At 42.2% G+C, this 22,028-nt stretch overlaps 2 protein-coding genes across 3 annotated transcripts; one reads left to right on the plus strand and one right to left on the minus strand.

The window, feature by feature from the left end:
• The first annotated feature begins 1,592 nt into the window (after positions 1-1,592).
• On the plus strand, positions 1,593-6,103 carry LOC116108533 (NADP-dependent malic enzyme). Its single transcript, XM_031394772.1, has 19 exons — positions 1,593-1,958; positions 2,176-2,296; positions 2,419-2,493; positions 2,678-2,829; positions 2,905-3,010; positions 3,133-3,198; positions 3,331-3,426; positions 3,529-3,600; positions 3,689-3,772; positions 3,841-3,939; positions 4,166-4,213; positions 4,346-4,399; positions 4,483-4,581; positions 4,662-4,751; positions 4,876-4,953; positions 5,095-5,169; positions 5,277-5,367; positions 5,563-5,691; positions 5,780-6,103. Exons 1-19 carry the CDS (start codon positions 1,807-1,809, stop codon positions 5,866-5,868), a joined length of 1,776 nt encoding a protein of 591 aa, XP_031250632.1. The 5' UTR covers positions 1,593-1,806; the 3' UTR covers positions 5,869-6,103.
• An 11,207-nt stretch (positions 6,104-17,310) lies between these two features.
• On the minus strand, positions 17,311-21,515 carry LOC116108537 (2-oxoglutarate-Fe(II) type oxidoreductase hxnY-like). Of its 2 annotated transcripts, none has more exons than XM_031394776.1 (11): positions 21,435-21,515; positions 21,151-21,346; positions 20,959-21,057; positions 20,812-20,863; positions 20,524-20,645; positions 20,317-20,417; positions 20,182-20,240; positions 19,358-19,414; positions 18,572-18,617; positions 17,809-17,888; positions 17,311-17,633 (listed from the first exon to the last, which is right to left on the minus strand). In XM_031394776.1, the coding sequence occupies exons 2-11, from the start codon at positions 21,287-21,289 to the stop codon at positions 17,543-17,545; spliced, it is 846 nt and encodes a 281-aa protein (XP_031250636.1). In that variant the 5' UTR covers positions 21,290-21,346; positions 21,435-21,515; the 3' UTR covers positions 17,311-17,542. The 2 variants fall into 2 exon arrangements, with proteins under 2 accessions (XP_031250636.1, XP_031250635.1); XM_031394775.1 differs by having other exon boundaries at positions 20,959-21,060.
• Positions 21,516-22,028: the final 513 nt, after the last annotated feature.

Genomic DNA, 22,028 nt, shown 5'->3' on the forward strand with positions numbered 1-22,028 from the left:
TTGTCGGAAACCACCTTCTGAGTTCTGACTTTCTCTGGCGTTGTCATGCTTCATCTCTACCACCTTCTGAGTTCTGACTTTCTCCGGCGCTGTCATGCTTCATCTCTAGCCGTCGCGTGACGTTTCGTCGTCCACCTTCGCCGCGTGATTTTTCTTCCATTTCTCGGTGTCGATCAACCTTCTCCGGCATCGACAGGCTTCCTCAGCCACCGATCTACCTTCTCCCAAGCTCCCTTGCCGTCGTTCACGAAGATCCAGTCATCTCACCAAAAAAACCATCACGACCATTGACTTCCACCATCGATCTGTCATTTTCTGGCGATGCCTCTACTTGCTAGCTGTCGATTCGCCCTCCCCATCATCCGATCTACCCTCCCTGGTGTGTCGCCGCTGCTCTCCCAATCGATCGTCGATTTGCATTTGGCCAGGGTTGTGCTAGCTAGATTTCAAACCTATAGGGTCTGATGGTAATTATCAAGTGTGTTTTTGTTAGATTTTAAACCTGTCAAACCATCAATTCAACCGACGATCCAACCGGTTGGACCGGTTGAACCGTGACCCGGCCATCAGAGCGGGTTGCCCTCCGGTTCGGTTTTTAAAACAATGCAATAGAAATGTAAAATTAGGTCAAGAACTTGTTGGAGTTGATCAAATATTTGATATTGGAACTATATAAGTGGGTATATTGAGAGACACCTGTTGGAAACTTTACAAAATTTAGAAGGATTAATTTAATTTATTTAAATATTTTTGTGTGAAAATTTTAAAATCTAAAGGGTATATAATTTATATTGATATATTATATACACTTAAAGAAAATTTTTGCAAGGTTCAGGAGAGTCAAGTGACTCCCTCCCATTACAGGGGACGTCTACAAGCATAAAACATTACAAATTTCAGGAAATTTGAAATAAAGAAATATGTTTAGAGTGTTATACAATAAAATATGAAAATTCATTTCAGTTCAAGAGGGACCTGATCGTAAAAGCACCATGATAGCCGCATATTTTATTCTGTGGACAAATTAAAAGCAAATGGATATGCCTTGTATAACCGGGTCCCCTTAAGTCAAAGCCTCCACAAGACATGCCTAATTTAGTTTGATTTATTAAATAAAGTCACTTATCTTATACACCCTGTCACCATCACCCTTCAATAATTCATGATGATTCATTCTACAATTTTTTTTTTTTATCATTAAAAAATAATTAATTCAGACATAGAAATATTATTTATTGTAATTGTTTTTGCAATAAAAAGCTGCTTGATGGTATTGGGTATTTAATTCTCAAAAACCAAAACGTTTATCTCATTCGACGTCTTAAAAAAAAAAAAAAAAATCCCTTCTGCGTTGTGCCCGCCAAAGTAACAAACTTTTCTGTGTCTCTTTGCAGAAGCGCAAACTCTGCAATTATCACACCGAATAAAAGCTCTCTTCGTAAAAGATTTAACCTCCTCCCCCACCAAACATGACCCTCCCCACTTATGACTTATCTATTTAACGCAACGGGTATATAAAAAATAAATTATTTTTCGTTTAAAGAAATATTGATAAACTACTTTAATGTCGTGGCGGGCTCGTAGAGTTACACTTTTCTATTTGACTAACTGGAACATTGACAGGGACGTTGATTTTTTTTTTTTTGTATGTACAGTCGCCAGTCGGTTCATGTCCTAGGAAATAGTACTATACTGAACCAAGTTGACGTTCTTTTGTTATAAAATTTAGTATCTGATTTGCTTTGTTGAAGCAGAAGAGAAGAGTCAGTGAGTTAGTAAAGCAGTTGTAGGTTTTGTGATTTGAAAATGGAGAGCACAATGAAGGAGATGAGAGATGGCGCTTCAGTTCTCGACATGGACCCCAATTCCACTGTCGGTGGCGGCGTTGAAGACGTCTATGGTGAGGATCGCGCCACCGAAGATCAACTTGTCACTCCCTGGACTATCTCTGTTGCCAGGTTACCTACTCCAAGTTTTGGTCTTGTTTCTGTATTTCGGAAGTTTCATATAACTGATGGATTCTTGGTTTCATAATTCATTATTATTATCATATTATAATGCTTACTTTAGATTTTTAGATAATAAAAAGGTTCGTACATAGCCAATATTGGTTATATGTGGTAATGGTAATATTACTAAATTTTGTGTTTGGTTGAAATTTTGAATGTGATGCAGTGGATACTCGTTGTTGAGGGATCCACACCATAACAAAGGGCTTGCTTTCACCGAGAAAGAGAGAGATGCCCACTACTTTCGTGGCCTTTTGCCTCCAGTAGTTTTGAATCAACAGCTTCAGGTTATGATAATCACTTCACTTCACTTGACCTCTTTTGTTCAGGACCTTGTATCAACTAAATAAATTTTAATTTTAGCTTCATTTAGTGTTGTTGCTAATGTTTTTAAGATTCTAAATATCAGGAGAAGAAATTTATGAACAGTATTCGACAATATCAAGTTCCACTGCAAAAATATATGGCCTTGATGGAACTTCAGGTACCTGACTTACCCACATTTTAGATAATCTAGATTCATAGCTGATGATGGTATATCTTTTTCATGACTAAATTCCTTACTTTATTTTGGAATAAAGCTTAGACATAAACCTTCTATGATATTAAATTGTCCCGTCAATTTGGGAAAATAGCGACTGAGTGGTTCTATGTTTTGAGGTTAACAGGAGAGGAATGAAAGATTGTTCTACAAGCTACTGATTGATAATGTTGAGGAACTACTCCCAGTTGTTTACACTCCAACTGTTGGTGAAGCTTGCCAGAAATATGGAAGCATCTTCAGGCGCCCACAGGGTCTATACATAAGTCTGAAAGAGAAGTAAGACTTTCTTTTTCTTTGGTAGTTCAGCGACGTTAGTGGATAAGATCTGGCCTAAATTTAATAATTATGCAGGGGAAAGATTCTTGAGGTTTTGAAGAACTGGCCTGAAAGGAGTATTCAGGTTATTGTTGTTACAGATGGGGAGAGGATTTTGGGACTTGGGGACCTTGGCTGCCAGGTAATTATGTCAATAATCAATTTTCTTTTGTTGAATTACATCATGAAACAAGTGTACAATTGAATTTAATGAGGATGTAAAGGTAAACTTTATTTGACATGACCATGCTGGAAATGTTTTAGGGAATGGGAATTCCTGTTGGGAAATTGTCTTTATACGCAGCACTTGGAGGAGTTCGTCCTTCTGCAGTAAGCATTTCTCGGATAAAATATCTCTGCTTATTTCTATTGTCACTTTCATGAAATCTTAGTTTCAAATCTTGCCCTGCAAATCTACCCTGTTCCTGTCATAACCAATTCTCATCTGCTTGCTCTTTGTAGTGCTTACCTGTAACCATTGATGTTGGTACAAATAATGAGAAATTGTTGAAGGATGAGTTCTACATTGGGCTCAGGCAAAGGAGAGCGACTGGAGAGGTTTCATAATGTCTTTGTACCTTGCTTAAGTCAGTTTCATAATTTGGAATTGAGGAACCGTAAATTAACTTTAGTACTGAGGCAGTTTTGACTATTCTCCAGGAATATGCTGAACTTCTACAAGAGTTCATGAGTGCTGTCAAGCAGAACTATGGAGAAAAAGTTCTAATACAGGTTAGATATGAATTATATTTCACCTTTTGGAGGTCATGAATTTCATTGCATGTTTCTGATTTTAGTTCTTTGAAACTGAATTATGCAGTTTGAGGACTTTGCAAACCACAATGCTTTTGAGTTGCTAGCAAAATATGGCACAACTCATCTTGTCTTCAATGATGATATACAGGTAAGATGTAGCATTTGCAAATTGTGAAGCTTAAGAACTTTTCTGAACTATTTTCTCTTTTGTTTCAGGGAACAGCAGCTGTTGTTCTTGCTGGAATAGTTTCCGCACTGAAGTTGATTGGTGGCACTCTGGCCGAGCATACATTCTTGTTCCTTGGTGCTGGGGAAGTAAGACATGTTCATTGACAAGATGCAAAATAACTAACTTTATGACGAAACTTTGTTTGTTTTGCTTTCATGAACAATGTGCAATTTTTCATTTTGCCTTCTGATTTCTGTTGTTTTATATTCCAGCCTTTTTGCCTATGTTACCTATTTACTGATTCCTCTGATCTCCAGTTGTCCATCCTATCAATCAAGTTACTTTATCTTGCTTCTTATACCATTATTGTAGGCTGGGACTGGTATTGCAGAACTTATAGCCCTTGAGATGTCCAAGCAGGTACAACTTATTGTTATCATGTGCATACAGTATTGAACTTTGGTACTGTCCTGTTTGGATTTGAAGTAGTCCTTGACATGTTAATGAGTGATATTTTTGATTGATTTATAAAGTTTCATATGCCTTTTGCAGGTAAAAGCTCCTTTGGAAGAGACCCGCAAGAAGATCTGGCTTGTTGACTCAAAGGTAGTAGAGAGCTTAATCAAGCTTCATTGCCAGATAAATACATTATCCCTTTTACTTCAGTGTCATTTATGTTTTCTGTTCAGGGACTGATTGTCAGCTCTCGTAAAGATTCGCTTCAACATTTTAAGAAGCCTTGGGCTCATGAACATGAACCTGTCCACAGTCTCTTAGATGCTGTCAAGGTGTGGAAACTGTTTCTTTGTTTGATTTCCAATTTTCTGAGTGGTTCTGGGTCCTTAGTTTAATTTTATCTTGTTCTCAGGCAATTAAACCAACAGTTTTGATTGGATCATCTGGAGTTGGAAGAACTTTTACAAAGGAAATCATTGAGGCCATGGCCTCTTTCAATGAGGTACTCTATCATGTTCACTTGCTTTCTCTCCTTGGACTTGCAAGACATTTTCATTTTCATTCTCTTTTCAAAAGTATATTTTTACTGGAAGAAATTGACATTGCTGTGGATAAATTACTGGCAGAAACCTCTCATCCTGGCTCTCTCCAACCCAACCTCGCAATCTGAATGTACTGCTGAAGAAGCTTACACATGGAGTGAGGTAAAACTAACAATTATTTCTGCAATGTGTTTGAAGGTTACAATTATTTGAGGATACAACTTGGTGAATATGTTTGATTCTTTTATATGCAAGTATGCTGACTCTTAATTTACATTCCTTGCCTGTGTTTTTGATTTGAAGGGCCGTGCCATTTTTGCTAGTGGAAGTCCATTTGATCCTTTTGAGTACAATGGCAAAGTTTTCGTGCCTGGCCAGGTGTATAATCTTAATTACTTTGTATCTGTAGCAATTTTCTGTAATGATGATTTTGTTTATTCATGATGATTTTTCCAACATAATTTTTTCTTTCCTTGTGAATCCAGTCCAACAATGCCTACATTTTCCCTGGACTTGGTTTGGGTTTGGTCATCTCTGGAGCAATTCGTGTACATGATGACATGCTTTTGGCAGCCTGTAAGTAGGCTTCATATCAGAATGATTCTTGGAGCAAACTGGTCTACGTTTTTCTTTCTCTTTTTATCATATTAGAATGATATAGTATAAGTGCAACAGCTAAAGTCTGTTGACGATTACTTGAATTAAGTGGAGAACAGAGAACTTTTAGAACTTGACAAAGAACTAATTGTAAAATGTTATCTCCTCTGGCAGCGGAAGCCTTGGCGAAGCAAGTTACAGAGGAGATCTATGAGAAGGGACTTATCTACCCACCACTTTCTAACATCAGAAAAATCTCAGCCAGCATAGCTGCTAATGTAGCTGGGAAGGCGTATGAACTGGGTAAGTGACTCGTGTTGCAGATACTTGCTGTATAAATGCTTAACTGCTTATTTCTGAAACGTCCGTTTTCCTTTTTCTCTTTTTGTAGGGTTGGCTACACGACTCCCACGTCCACAGAATCTTGTAAAGTATGCTGAAAGTTGCATGTATACTCCCATCTACAGAAGTTACCGATAAATGTTTATCTAAACTTGTGACCTGTGTTTTGAAGCTGTGTTTCATATTGCCCTAAGAAAAAATAATGTGTCATCAAAATGTAATAAGTTGTGCTGTATGGCGTGTGTTATGAACGTGTCAATGTCATCAAAATGTAATAAGTTGTGCTGTATGGGGTGTGTTATGAACGTGTTTGTAATCCTCATGTATTTTTACGAGTAATAAGATGAATGGATTCTATCTACTGTAAATTTCACCCCAGATTTTGACAAATATTTATATCCACCCAGATACCCAAACAAACGCTGATGCCAATGCCTACATATGCATGTGAAATTGCACAGAAGTTCAAGAGCTTTCTTTTTCCTGTCTTCATTTTTCATATTTGGCTTAATAAGATGGTAAAACATGCTCCGGTACATATGAATCTCTTTCTTCTTTTCTTTTCCTTCTGCCCTAAGTCATGTTTTGGGGTTTCCCTTATCTGCTTTGTTTTGTCTGTTGTAATAAATTATGTACCATTTAAAAAGATTTCTGTTGATGCACGATTTTGACATCAACTAATTGACACGTGCGTAACGTTGGTTGGCCAAGAGACACGTGATTATGGATAACATGTAGAGTAAATGCAATAACGAGAGCTTTTTAAAGTGGTTCGGATGCTAAGGTAGCAAGTCCTACGTCCACTGATTGTTGTATTAGTATTGTGGGTCAGGTCGCAACAGCGGACTGACTTACAAATGATTAGGAAAAGTAAATACAAAGATACAAGAGAGAGAGAAAGCTAGTTCAGAGTGTAAAAAGGCCGAATCCCCTCAATGAAGGGGTCTTTCCTTTTTATAGTGAGATGAGTGCAGGTAATCATCATTAAATCCGTGGGTTAGTGTGAATGTCAGGGCCAAATCCAGCTTTACGTCACATTGCCCACCTTTCAAGCTGATTTTATGCGATTTGGTGCAGGGAATGGACACGTGGGAGCTCCACAGCGTCTTGCAAGCCTGACATGTTTTTACCGTTCTGACAGGAGTAGATCACACCCCATCACATGATTTCCTACGCCAGCCCTTGATTTCCCAAGCATAACAGAAGTCCCCTAGTTTTTAAGGCTTGAGGATCAAACCTTGGAAACTAAGTCATGCCGCGATTGGAGGTTCTGACCATTCCGACCTGAATGAAAGGAGCTCGGGATAGGACCTTTTGCGAACATGATCTCGTGCGAACCTCGTCCGAATGACCTGACAGCCATTGCCCAAGCGTCCTGGCTTCATCGGGCGTTCCTCATCGTGCCTTAGGGATGGAGATTTAATGAGGTCGTTTTTGCGTTGACAGGCACTCTGCGTGTGTCAGGCGTCTGCCAGGCGCATTAAATGCGTTGTGTGCTGACGCGCTATTGCTTTGGCAGAGCATTAATTGCATGACACACCCGAAACGAAAAATCTTATCACAACAATAAATGCGGCGTGGGGCGCATTTAATGTGGAGAGAGAGAGAAAGGCGTCGTTTTGATTCCGAGGGGTGGTAAACGCCGGTTCGTAGTCCATATAAAAACCCAGATTTTTCAGATGAGGCCACCAGAATTCCTTTTGCCTCGAGCGAAAACTCTCTGCAAACCGGAAGCCTTTCTTTTCCAATTGACATTTCTCCGACACCTGAAGCAAGAACCGTTCACGATCACGTCCCCCAAAAGGTAAGGGTTTTCTATTCTTGTTCCTCTTTTTTTTTTTTTGCGATGCAATGGCGTTGGGTCATCTGATGTTTCATCAGAGACGCGACGCCGGAGTTGGATTCTTGCCGTGAATGGCGGCTCGAGCCACAGTTAGGTTCTAGGGAATTTGCTCCAAGCCGCCGTACGGGGTGACGTACGATGGCTAAAATGACATTCTGTCTGTCGGTGTTGCAGACTATGGAATGGAACCCTCAGCGTCTAGATCCGAAGAAGGAGCTGATTCGTCTTCACGGGATGTTCCCATGGACGAATCCCTTGAGGTCTTCTCAGTTCTCACCTGAGAAGAGTTCGAGAGGATAAAGAGACAGTTTGACGTTCGTGCGGAGGTGTTCCTTGACGCCACCCAGTCGTCGCGGCATCCTTCCGATGGCCTAGCTGCGATCTCCGAAAAGATCTTCAAGGGTGGGGGGACGATTCCTCTCCACCCTTTTATTAGGTCGGTCCTGGATCACTTCGGGATCGCACCAATGCAATTAACGCCAAACACGTATGTCATCGCTGTTGCGATGTACATCGCGTGCCGCGAGAGCGGCTTGGGCGAGCTAATAGCGGTGGATCTCGGCTATTCGTATTTCCTCAAAAGGAGTAAGGACAAAGATTCCTATTACTTGTCTCGGCGATCTACCATCGCTGAAGGGATACATAGCTATCCCAACAACGCGGGGGCCTACGAGACGAAGTTCTTCTTCTTCTGCTACGATGGCTACTGCCGCTTTCAGAAACCAAGTAGGTTTCCCTTCACTAGATTCATTAACTGTGCGCCCGCTTTTTCTAACGACCTGCATTCTTTTGCAGTTAACAAGACGACCAGCCTGGACCTGCTCACCGACCCGGACAGGATTGTGTCTTTTGGGGTTCTCCTTGAAGAAAGTCGGGACGCGAGGAAGCTCATGACGACCGCGAACTTACGAAAGTACGGTTTTTTCAACGACAACGCGTCTTTAGAGTCCCCAGAATGTAAGTTGGACGCTGATTCCTTTCTGGTCGTAGAATAATAATTTTTGTTTAGTTACTAACGTACTTGCATGCAGCGACCATGCCTCCGAAAGAGTCCGAGCGGCCCCGGCGAGCGCCATTCAACTTCCCTCGATCGAGGAGAGCCAGGGAGGCCAAAGCTGCTCGCTCCACAGCGGCACAACCAGTGCGAACTGCGGCGCCTTCCCAACCCCGTCCTGTGGAAGAAATGACCAGGACAGAACAGCTCGCTCAGACATTGCTTGCTCGTCCGAGGCGGAAGGCTCCGACCCAACAATGGAAGAAGAGGAAGCAGATTCAGGCCGATGAGTCGGAGACTGAATCAGAGGTTGAACCTCTGAGTTCGCGGCGGGGCGCCGGAAGGAGGTCAGGCAAGGAACCTGCGGACGAGACGGTTGCTACTGACAAGGCAAAGGACACACCAATGCTGGATTCGTTGGGGAACCTGCCCGAATACCTGCAGTCGATAGTCTACTCTCTACTTGAATATGGGCTATCGGAGTCATACGATGAGTTCGTCGATAAGGGCGACGACCTGATGACCACATCGTTCCAGCATCTAAGCAAGGTAAACGAACTGTTCTTGAAGAGTTTGTCCGTCATTTTCATTCTAACACTTCTTGTTCGCAGGCTTTGCTCGCCATGAGGATGTCCATGGAGAAAGCTCGACGGGGGCCGCGAAGGGGGAAAATGATTTGAAAGAGGAGATTGCGAAGCTCAAACAGAGCCTGCAGGACGTCGAAGCACAAAGAGCGCTGTCTGATGAGGTAGCGAACAGATATTTGAACCAAAAGACGGCCGCTATGTGTATAGTCGACTTTCAAAAGACGGAGCTTGAGCGACGTGCGAAGGAAGTGAAAGAGCTTCAGAGGACAACCGCTAGACTCTCCAAAGAGGTCGGAGAGAAGGACCAAAAGCTCCGGACAACCTTAGTACGGGCTCAGCGAGCAGAACAAGAGAGGGAGGCCTCCGAAAAGGGAAGGCTAGCTCTTGAGGCCGAACTCCAGGAGAGTCGGGGAAAAGTTGCTTCCCTGACTGAAGAAATGCGGATCCAGTCAGAGGAGCTCGAGGATAAGGCCGCCGACTGGGCGATCGGGTCTATTTATACCCTGCGACCAAAGAATCCAGATCTGGATATGTCCGACCTCCCAAGGGAGTGGCAAGAGACCTTGCAGATCTTGGCGAGGGAAGATGATGAAGCGGCGGCAGCCGCCCGAAGATCCGACCAGGCAGAGGGTTCGGGTCCTGCTTCAAAGGATCCCCCCACTGACCAGGCATAGTGATGAGACCGACTACATAGGAATTAATAGGTTCTAACAGTTTTTGTTGTACATAAATGAGATACATTTTGCTTTCAATTGCTGTTCGCTTAATCATACATGAGTGCAGTTTTTATTTTAGTTTGTTTACATAGGCAATATTACATGCTAATTGTTACAAGCGAACATTATAATAATTTACAATAAAAAGGAAACTAACAAAATCAAAACCTAATTTACAATGAGAGCTGAGTTCGGGATTACTGATAGTATGGCCGGAGGTGCTCGGCATTCCAAGCTCTGGGTACTTTGGAACCGTTCAGCCTTTTAAGATGGTAAGTCCTCGGTCTGATCACCTTGTCGACCCGGTACAGACATTCCCAGTTCGGTCCTAATACCCCCGCGCTTGGCTCCCTGGTTCCGAGGAGAACTTCTTTTGGCACAAGGTCACCGACCTAAAAGTCTCTTCGCTTGACCTTTGAATCGAAGAATCTCTTCGCACGCTGCTGGTAAGCTGCTATCCTTGAAGCCTTGCTGCGGTGCTCTTCAACAAAATCCAGATTTGCTCATAAGTGCTTTGTTTTCAACCTCATCGTACAAGTCTCTCCGAAGAGAACCGGTTCCTACCTCCACAGGAATCATCACTTCGCAACCATAGGCTAGCGAGAAGGGCGTTTCTGAGGTGGAAGTTCTCAGGGTTGTCCTGTACGCCCATAAGACTTCGGGGAGGTCGTCAGCCCAGTTTCCCTTGGCTGCCCCAAGTTTGGCGTTTAGAGTGTGCTTGATGGTCTTGTTGACAGCTTCGACTTGGCTATTTGCTTGCGGTCTGGCGACTGAGGCAAATTTTTTATGGATGCCTAGCTCGTCACAGAATTGCTTGAACTCCTCGTTATCGAATTGCTTTCCATTATCCGAGATGAGGGTGTGAAGAATTCCGTAGCGGCACACTATATATTTAAAAACGAAGTCTTTCAGCTTTCTGGTCGTGATCACGGCCAGCGGTTCAGCTTCCACCCATTTTGTGAAATAATCTACCACGATCACGGCATACTTGACTCCTCTTCCAAGGCATGGGACCGATAAAGTCGATCCCCCACATGAAAATGGCCAGGGGCTAGACATCGCTATCAGCTCGTAAGAGGGGGCTCGCGGAATGGTCGCGAACCGCTGACACTTGTCACATTTCTTGACAAAATTGCAGGTATCTTCTTGGATCTAGGGCCAATAATACCCTTGACGAACAACCTTGTTCGCAAGAGATCGAGCAACTGTGTGATTACCGTAGATCCCTTCGTGAATTTCCTCATGATGTAGTCTACTTCTTCACTGGTTACACATCGGAGGAGAGGGGCACTGAATCCTCTCCTGTACAGTTGATCCCCGATGAGTGTGTAACGAGCAGATCTTGTTCGCAGGACCCTTGCCTCGACTTTGTCGTCTGGCAAGGTCCCGTCCTTGAGGTACTAGAAAATGGAAGTCATCCAGGAGTCCGGTTGAGTCACATTTACGGCCTATTCGGTTGAACTGATAGTTGGAGCATCAATGAATCGAACAGGAATGCTATCTAGAGCTTCTAAATCCAACGACGAGGCTATTTTTACCAGGACGTCTGCTACAGAATTGCTATCTCTGGGAATCTGAGTAATTTCAAAGTGTTTGAACGGCCCGAGAGCGGCCTTAGCTTCTTTCAGATAGCGGACCATGTTTTCTTTCTTGGCTTGATACTCCCCCAAAATTTTGTTGACGACTAGCATGGAGTCGCTGTAGACATTGATTGCGGTTGCACCCATTTCTTTGGCCAGTCGCAACCCAGCGAGCAGGGCTTCATACTCAGCCTCATTGTTGGTCGCCTTAAATCCGAACCGGAGAATACCATGAATTCGAGCCCCTTCGGGGTTTACAAGGAGAAGACCCGCACCGGCCCTTTTCTGTTTGATGACCCGTCGATGTAGAGGTTCCAGGTCGACAGGTTTTGAATACTTTCCCGGATGGCTTCGCCAAGCTGTTGCTCGCTTGGAAGATAGGAAAATTCTGAGATGAAGTCAGCAACAGCTTGGCCTTTGATGGTCGTCCTGGGCTTGTACTTCAGGTCGAACTGGCTTAATTTCATGGCCCATTTGAGTAGTTTACCCGAGGCTTTTGGTTTCTGGAGGACTTGCCTGAGGGGGTAATTAGTCATTACGTGGATCGTATGAGCGTGGAAGTAAAGTTGCAGCTTTCTGGATGCGATCAGCTGAGCATAGGCTAGTCGTTCCATTTCTGGATACCGCATCTCGGCATCCGTCAGACGCTTGCTCGCATAGTACACTGGTCATTACGCCTTTTCCTCTTCCCATACTAGAGCTGCACTGACCGCGAACTGAGAGACGCACAGGTAGAGGAGCAGGATTTCTTGTGGAAGAGGCTTAGAGAGGAGAGGTGGCTTCTCGAGGTGTTCTTTTATGTTTTGGAACGCCTGTTCGCATTCGGGTGTCCATTCGAACTTCTTGTTAGCCTTTAGCACGTTGAAGAATGGTAGGCAGCGATCTGTCAGCCTTGATATGAAGCGGCTAAGGGTAGCTATTCGCCCATTTAGGCACATGACCTGTTTTTTACTGGTCGGGCTCTCCATATTGAGCAGAGCTTGAATCTTCTCGGGGTTTATTTTTATCCCTCGCTGATTAACCATGTACCCTAGGAACTTTCCTAACGATACCCCGAATGAACACTTGAGAGGATTCAGCTTCATTCTGTACAGTCGGAGGATGTCAAACATCTTAGCGAGATGCGCAATATGTTCTGAGGCGACCTGGGATTTGACCAGCATATCATCCATATAGACCTCCATTGTTTTTCCAATCTGGTCGGAGAACATCCGGTTAACCAGCCGCTGGTAGGTTGCGCCAACATTCTTGAGGCCGAAAGGCATCACTTTGTAACAGTATAGCCCCCGGTCTGTGATGAAAGACGTATGCTCCTCGTCTGGCCCATACATCGGGATCTGATTGTATCCCGAATATGCATCCATGAAACTTAGCAGCTCGTGCCTCGAAGTGGCATCCACGAGCTGGTCGATTCTCGGCAGAGGGAAGCTGTCTTTCGGGCAAGCCTTATTGAGGTCGTTGAAATCAACACAGGTCTGCCACTTGTCATTTGGCTTCTTTACCAGGACCGAATTTGCAACCTAGGTTGGGTAGAGTGCCTCTCGGATGGACCCATTTCGGAGGAGGTTCTCCACTTTTGACTTTAATGCAGCATACCGCTCCGGATCCATTGCTCTTCTTTTCTGACGAACTGGCTTGGCTTCGCTGTCGAAGTTTAACGCATGGTAAATAATGTTCGGGCTGATCCCGACCATATCTGCATGCGACCAGGCAAACACATCGATGTTTTCTCTTAAGAAGCTAATCAGTTCGGACGCGAGCTGAGGGTTGAGACTGCTCCCAATCCTTAACACTCGGCTTGGCTTTTTTAGGTCGACTGATACTTCAGACAAGTCCCCAACTAGGCCGCTGGAAGAGGTCTCCTGAATTCGAGGATCCATATTATCCTCTGCTAGGCCAGGCTGCGGCTCGATCCTACTGATCGCCATGGCCTGGCGGGGCGCACTTCGCGGAACACCCTTTCCTTTACTTGCCATCTGCACCGCTTTTATGTAGCAGTCGCGAGATGCGCTTTGCGATCCGCTCACTTCCCCTATCCCCGTTGGGGTGGGGAACTTCATCTTGAGATGGTATATGGAAGTTACTGCCTTGAAGCTTCTTAGCAGAGGTCGCCCTAGGATCCCATTGAAGGCGGATGGGCAATCCACGACCAAGAACTCAGTTACCTTAGTTACCTCGTCATAGTCGCCTAGCGTGATCGGGAGTTGGATTCTCCCTTTGGGGATTAAATGGTCCCCTGTAAAGCCATAGAGAGGGATTGAGGCGGGCTTCAGGTTGGCCTCGTCCAGGTTTATTCTTTCGAAAGCGGTCTGGAACAGAATGTTCACAGCGCTTCCGTTATCCACGAGCATTCTGCGGATGTTATGGTGCCATATGAGAGGCGTGATCACAAGGGCGTCTTCGTGAGGGTGATGCAGGCGAGCTGCTTCCTTTTCGCAGAAGGTGATCGGCTCCTCCTTTCGAGCCTTTTGCGGTCGCTGCAATGTGTTCATTACCCTGATCGGGTCGTGATATGCTTCGCGAGCGTACCTTTCCTGCGCACCTCGTGTGTTTCCCGCGAGGTGTGGCCCTCCAAAGATTATGTTAACACTACTGTACCCTCTGCGATCACGACGCTTTTTCCCTTGCTCCTCTTAGTTCTTCTCTTTTGGGGCAGAGTCATCAATATACTCCTTGAAGTGCCCTTTCTTGATGAGCTTTTCGATTGCTTGCTTTAGAGCTCAGCACTCATCGGTGTGGTGCCCGTTGTCCCGATGGAAGCGATAGTATTTTTTGCTGTTTCTAGCCGTAGCAGGGGTTTTCATAGGTTCCGGCTCACCGAGCAGGCTGGCCTCCTCGGATTTGTCAAGAATTGCAGAGATGGACACATTCAGCGGAGTGTATTGGATTTTGTCGCGATCACGATGGGGAACAGGAGCATAGGACTTTTTGTGCTCGTAGCGGGGTTTCTTCTCTTTTCGTTGATCGTCAATGTCTCCTCTGCGATCAGTTCTCCTACTTTCTCCCCGACCAGACATACTGCTCGAAGTTCCGTGATCGCGACGGCGGAGTGCCGCCAATGAATTCTCTATTCGGAGATATTTTTCTGCAAGGTTGTAAAACCTGGTGAGAGAAACACCGTCCTCAGCCTGTAATTCTCTCTACAGGTCGGTTTGCGGGCGAACTCCAATTATTATAAGTGTTCGGATGGACTCTTCGGGGGCATGAGCCACCTTGTTGAGTTCCCTGTGGAAACGGTCAATGTAGGATTATAGGGATTCATCCCTTTCTTGCCTTATGTTGCTGAGATAGCTCAAAGGCATTGAAAACTTTCGATTTGCTTGGAAATGCCGCAGGAACGTCGTGCTTATCTGAGGCCACAAACTGATCGATCCCGCTGGGAGCGACCTTAACCATCGTTTGGCATGGGAAGTTAGAGTCACGACCAAACAACGGCATTTTGCAAGATCTGAAACTTGGTGGAGCTCCATCAGGTCTTTGAACTCATACAGATGATCTTGCAGGTCATGGTTCCCATCAAACGGCCGCATGTCGGGCATTCTGAACCCTGGTGGGAGTGGAGCAGCTAACACTTCGGGAGAGAAGGGGGATGCAAAGACGACCTGGGCCTGTTCGTTTTGCTGCTCTCTCAGCCTGTCTAGAGCTAGCTGCAACTCCTCGATTTGTGGTAACGGAGCCAGTTGGGGATTGCTTTCACCCATGCGAGTTCGGCCCTCGTAATTACGGTTCAGGAAAGTCCGGAGGTCAAACTCCTCTTCGCCTCAGCCGGCACTTCCGACCGCTCTCGACACACGCTGGCTAGAGGAGTGTGAAGGCGATGGATGGTGTGGGGTATTTTCACGACCCTTGCGGTGGTACGAACCGCCCCGCGAGGTGTGGGGATCACCCTCATGATAGCGATCGGGATCGTTCTGCTAGCGGTGATAAGAATCAACCCGCCCAGCACTTTTGCTTGAGTTCACCTACGACGTGGCATGGGACAGCTCGGGATTCACTTTTTCACGGAGTCTCAGCTTTGCTGGCACCCTGTTTGGGGCACGGTTTGTGTTCGCTGGCCCTTTGGAGCCTGTAGGCTTGCTTTTTGCCACTTGCTTACCCTTACATCTACGCGCTGCAGTGCTCGTGGCACGGGCTATTTCCCTTTGCCGCGCTTTCGCACGACCTGCAGGCGTTTTTGGCGGTTGCACCGCCCCGACTATTCTAGATGGCACGCCTTGGTCCAAACGGTCTAGCCTTTGGTTGACCGTCTGGAGAGTATTGTCGAACCTCTCCAGGTAGCTTCTGATGGCGGGGTCAAGCTGCGAAGCTGCTGGGATATCCACCGCAGCATTTTGCGGAACCGAAAGTATCCTGGAAAAGGTATCCCCCTGGGTTAGGGGAACTCCCTCAGTGCACTGATTGGCTTGCTCAGGTTCATATTGGCGGGCCATTTGTTGCTGTAGGACCAGTAGGTTGAAGATTCTCCTGATGAAGGATGAACACTAAATCTGGGCCCTCCTTCTAGCGCCAAACTGTTGATGCGCGATTTTGATACCAACTAATTGACACGTGCGTAACGTTGGTTGGACAAGAGACACACGTGATTATGAATAACATGTAGAGTAAATGCAATAATGAGAGCTTTTTAAAGTGGTTCGGATGCTAAGGTAGCAAGTCCTACGTCCACTGATTGTTGTATTAGTATTGTGGGTCAGGTCGCAACAGCGGACTGACTTACAAATGATTAGGAAAAGTAAATACAAAGATACAAGAGAGAGAGAAAGCTAGTTCAAAGTGTAAAAAGGCCGAATCCCCTCAATGAAGGGGTCTTTCCTTTCTATAGTGAGATGAGTGCAGGTAATCATCATTAAATCCGTGGGTTGGTGTAAATGTTAGGGCTAAATCCGGCTTTACGTCACATTGCCCACCTTCCAAGCTGATTTTACGCGATTTGGTGCAGGGAATAGATACATGGGAGCTCCACGGCGTCTTGTAGGCCTGACGTGTGTTTACCGTTCTGACAAGAGCAGGTCACACCCCATCACGTGATTTCCTACGTCAACCCTTGATTTCCCAGGCATAACAATTTCCATTATTTAAAAAATAATAATAATATGATGGCAATTTGTGTTAAATTATTGGGGAATTAGGTATAAACACATTTTAAACAATTCATTGTACAACTAATAATTGTAGATTAGGTTGTCACTTTCTTATCTTGCTACTAAGTTGAAGAGTTGAACCATTACGTTCCGACAACCCAACTCAAAGCGTGCTAAAGTTGAACCATGCAAATTTCATTACGTTTTGGCAACCTTACCCAAACCCTTGTTGAAGTTGGACCATGTAAATTTTATTAGCTTATGACAAGCTAACCCAGAAACGGATGAACTCAAGATTTCATGTTAAAGGGGACAATTTTAAAATATATAATATAAAATAATGTTAGAGGAGTTAAGAAATATAACGGGTTCAAACTCAAATGCTAGATAATTGTTTATTTCTTATGTAAAAGTAAGATGATACAAGATTATTGCGCTTTAAAATCCTAACAGAGATTAACGGAAAGGGAGTTACAGTTAGATTTTTATTTTTTTTTAACGGCTAAGAGTGGACATAAGGAGGATGGATAGTAATATCTTTACCAGTAACCAGTTGGTCATTTTATAATACAAAATAATCAACCGAAAAAAATAATAATAATATCAATGACATTAAACTTTACTTTATTAACTTGTTTCTGAATGTTCCTCTTCAAAAACTTGGCCAACATTTGATGATGCAATTTGACAAAGTTCCATATATCTTGTATTGCTATTTTCAAGAACAAACTTTATGGGCATGAAATTTATTCCGTTAGTCTGGATCAGACACATCATGATATCACAAGGGCACAATTTATTTTCTACTTCGTATAACTTATCCATCCTTCATAGGTATTCAATTGAAGGAACTCTACTGTTTCTTATCTAATTTTCTTGGGGAATCACAGTCTATCCTTAATTAATAATACAACTGCATAATTAAGTTAAAGCACCCCTGGTTTATTCTGTGACACTTCATCTGAAAGAGCCTTTACGGCTGGACTTCTGTATGGAATTCCTGTAGCAAACTCAATTTTGGAGTTTGTTGTATACGTTCAGATCAGCGTGAGTATCCTTATAGCGTTGGCACAGGTATGTTCCACATTTGACTGGGGGAAACCTGGCCAAATGCAGCATTAGAAAGTCAAAATAAATGCACACAAAATGGATGTCTAGCTCAGTAACAAAATCTAAACATGCTCAACAGAGCAATAGAGGTCAATGCCAACATCACAAACAGAAAAGGTATCAAATTCTTCATGTTCCATAAAAAAATATTTGGGATCATAACTTACTTGGGAGGATTTTTCTCTGACTTGCAAGTTGGCAAACACTCAACAAGACAATCATGACTAGGTTCCACAAAGTACGCAATCTGTCCCCAGAATGTAGAAATTCAGGCACATAACTTTCGCAATAGGATGATCAAAAAGGGGGAAAAAATACCAAGTAAATTTAAAAAAATATATATGAAAAAGAGGTTTAGGAAATTAAATATAGGTGTCAGGAAAAGATATATCCATATCTTGGGAAGATAATCTCACTAAATTAACAATGTCCTCTATTGCAATAACCCTTTCTCAGCAGTTAAAAGTCATCAAAATTGTCCTCGAAAACAAAGACATACATGTGTTATTATTCTCACTAATAATCTAAATTAAATGAAGTAGGCTCAGCAAGTAACAAGAAGTAGCATAAGAAACTTTGAAGTTTTAAGAACCCAATTTAACCTTCTGGTAGCTACAACTAATTCTATCATCATCTATGAAAACAGAGGGGACCCAAATCTTGAAACAAGGAAATTTTCAACTGGTTATGTTTGGCACAACCTCCACATAGTTAAAGTAGAAAGCATCTTGAGTGAATAAAAGCAAAGTTTAATTGTTGTATGCTCATGCAGAAAAGCATATATAGAGATCAACTAACAAACTTTTGGTGCAAAACTTTTATCATATAAATACATTCCAGAACATGTTACATTGCAATTATAGATCATCTAAAAGATTTTAAGGGCTCACAGTCTGGAAAAATAAATATACAAAAAGAAAGTAGACTTACAGAATATCTCTCACGGCCATTTCCTAAGACTCTGTGCAGAGTGGACCTGGGCAAAAACACAGAAAATAAAGGCAGGTCATAAGATGGTTGCCAGTCTACCAGAACAGAAGGAAGAGGTACAAAAATTATAGTTTCAACAAGTATCCATACTTATGTTCAACCTACCAAACGAGTAAAGGCAATAATATAACCACGACAACACTTGTGGACAAGGTGGTGTACTCAGCAATAATTACTTTCTCCACTTCTTTATACCCTTAAATTCATGCACATAACTAGGACAACAGCATTAGTATGTAATATCTCTAAATTATTTGGCATAGCTCAATATATAGAGCAAAGGTGAATGCAGAAAATTTGGTTCTTAAAGATTTTTACATGAAAATATTAGAATATTTTACTGAAAAATTACACTTGGAGCAACATAATGCCTAATACCAAATCTCTCATTTGAATTTTCTCATAGACAAATGAGAAGGCAATGCAACAAATTAAGCAATATAAATCACAATTTATATTAACATAAATTGCTGGGAGAAAGCAATTCACAAGTCACATTTATATATATATAATGTCATAAGTAGAGGAATTGCAACATAAGCGATGACCATAACCACAAAAAGGCCATAAGAGCCAGACACCCAAATGTAAAACAAACAAAGTTTAAGGTTAATTATTATTCATGATTAATGTAACTACAGGTAAGTCGGCCTGAATGCCTTGTGAAGCCGTAAATTCACTCATATCTTGTAAAGAATAAAATGTAAGAATAATCTAAACCATTACTTGAATATACAGTTGCTCCACCGCTCCAGCATGTCACCAAGATTCACAATAAATGATCTGTAAAGATAAGCCATAGTGAAAGGATGTCATTACCCCAAAATACAAAGCCTGTCACTATACTGTCACCAAGGCAGTTTAATCTAAAATTCTTACCAGTATGCATTTTGATAAAACATCACATTGTATTAACAGAATGCATTTAGTATTATGTATGCCTTAATGTCTGTACATTAGTCTTTACAACTATCTAAAGATACACCACCTAGAAAGATAACAGGGAAAGTACTAGAATTGGAGTCCAAACATTGTAAACCAAAATTTAACAGAATATTGAAAGGATTTTTTATTAAAGAAAGATCATGATTTACAGAATTACTGGTATGCATCACAACCAGTGCAGTACATATATATACGGGATCTCCACCAGATTATTACAAAATAAAAAATAAGAATCTCAAAAAGGAAAATTTGATCAAAGTACAATTTAAGAAAAAAATTATCTACAATAACAAAAAATCACTCATGGAAGGGATACTCAAAATGAAGACATAATTGATGAAAAACAAGAAAGGTTAAAGTACGATACATATAGTGCTACATCGGTAAACTACTTCTTCAACCAAGAAGAAGAATAGTTTTCAGGGCCCAGGGTTTAATTATGTTCCCTTTGGATGTTTACTGCTAGGAGATGTGAAGGGGCTCTTAGCAGAAAATCTGATCATGACAACTAATCATGAATCTTGAAAGAGTATTCAACATGCAGTAATACACTAATCACCGATAGAGTGTTAACAATTAAATAAACATATATTAACCTGACTCACCCTTTTACTGGTGCTACATATTCCCATATCTGAGGTTTAGCATCCTTATCCTTGCATATCTATGATTAATCTAAAATTGTCAGTAGCTTAATACAAAATGAAAAATATGGTCACATTTTAGGGCATTATTCATACTTGAAGACCTAACACATCGTCTGTTGCTAAGAGGGTAATCAAACCGAAGTCTGAATGTGCCCCAGCTCCATATATTCCTTTCACAGGATCAGAAACTCGACCTAAACGAAAGAAAAGAATAAATTAACAACACTGAAGTCATTTTAATAGCGCAATGGTGTCAGGTCTATAATGGAATTCATTGGCCTTCCAATTTTAGAATTTCACCTTCATAGTGTAGTAGCCTCAAGGTAGCAATAGGCTCTCCAAGCATTTCAGGCTTATCAAAAAAATCAACCTCTAAATCAAGTGCAAGGGCTATTATCCTTGCAACTGCTTTAGCCACCTCTCTGAATGCACATAAATAATAGATCAAGTATATTTCAATAGTTGAAAACAGAAATGAATAGACTGTAAAATAGCCTTTAGTATCTGAAACTCTACTAACACCAGACAGGAAAAATTAACTCATATGCATGTAAATTAAAAGATTTCTATATGTTTGCCACAACTTACAAAGCTTCTCGATGAAATCTCTCCATTGTGTCCCTCCATCCAGGCAAAACATCTAAGAAAAGCAAAATATTCAAAAAATCAAAATTGTTTCTAGACAAAAGTCATCTAAATAAATTTTACTCCAGACCAGTGAATTGATAAAGTGACCTGGTGCAGGCCACACATTTGGACCATAAAAGGGCTTTTCTGCTTCAGGGTCACCTTCAGGTACTTCAACACCTATGTAATATCCCTCCTTATAATCTCCTACTACCAAAAATTCATATAAAAAATAAACGATCAGAACTTTCATTGACACTGAAAAAAAGAAAGAAAGAAGTTGAAGGGAAAACAACTAACCATGTACTTGATTATCAGGGTCAAGAAGCTCATCAAGAACAGGTGTGTAACCTCTGTGTTTCTCGTTCCTTAAAAGCTTCATTTTCTCATTCAATGGCAATTCAAAAAACCTTTTACTCATACCAAAAACCTCGTCCATGAATTCTTGACTTATCCCATGATTAATCACGTAGAAGAATCCACAATCCAAGCATGCCTGGAAAATCATATACACAAATTAAATTAAAAAGAATAAGAAAATGTATGGATTGATTTGTTTTTATTAAAAATGAGATGAAGAGGACCTGTTTGAGGAGAGAAAAGGATTGGGGAATGTCAGAGCTGGAGAGATCGATGCAGTTAAGGAGCGAGACTCTGTCAGTGGCGGGACATGGTTCAGCGCCATTTTAACCGGTCCCTGTTTTTCCATTTTATGGTTTGGTAATTCTTGTTAGTGAGGTGGTGTGTTTTTTGTAGGTGAAGAGCAGAGTATGAGAAGCTGAAGATGAAAATTTATAGAAAAGAGAGTGTAATGAAAGCGTTGTCGTGGGGTTAAGCGTTGCCTGCCTGCTTATGATGGCCATGGCCCCTCCATTTATTCGTTTGAATAATTTATATTCTAAAATTTGAAGATTATGGTGAGGGTAGGTTTGTTGAGTGGTTTTGTTATTCTTTGCAAGTCTTTGACCCTTCGACACGTTGTTGTGTTTCTAGGAAATGAGAATAGCAGAAGCTAGTTGAAAAAGAATGTACATTAAAGAGTAAATTGGTTGTAATTTTCCTAGAAATGGCCAAATGGATTGTAACCATAACCACCTTTTTTTATGTCGTTCAAGTGGGAGATCAAAACACAAACACCCTTCTTTTTAAAACCAACACATGAATCAATCACGAGTCAT

The sequence above is a fragment of the Pistacia vera genome, unplaced genomic scaffold (assembly GCF_008641045.1).
Source record: "Pistacia vera cultivar Batoury unplaced genomic scaffold, PisVer_v2 Contig566, whole genome shotgun sequence".
NCBI lineage: Eukaryota > Viridiplantae > Streptophyta > Magnoliopsida > Sapindales > Anacardiaceae > Pistacia > Pistacia vera.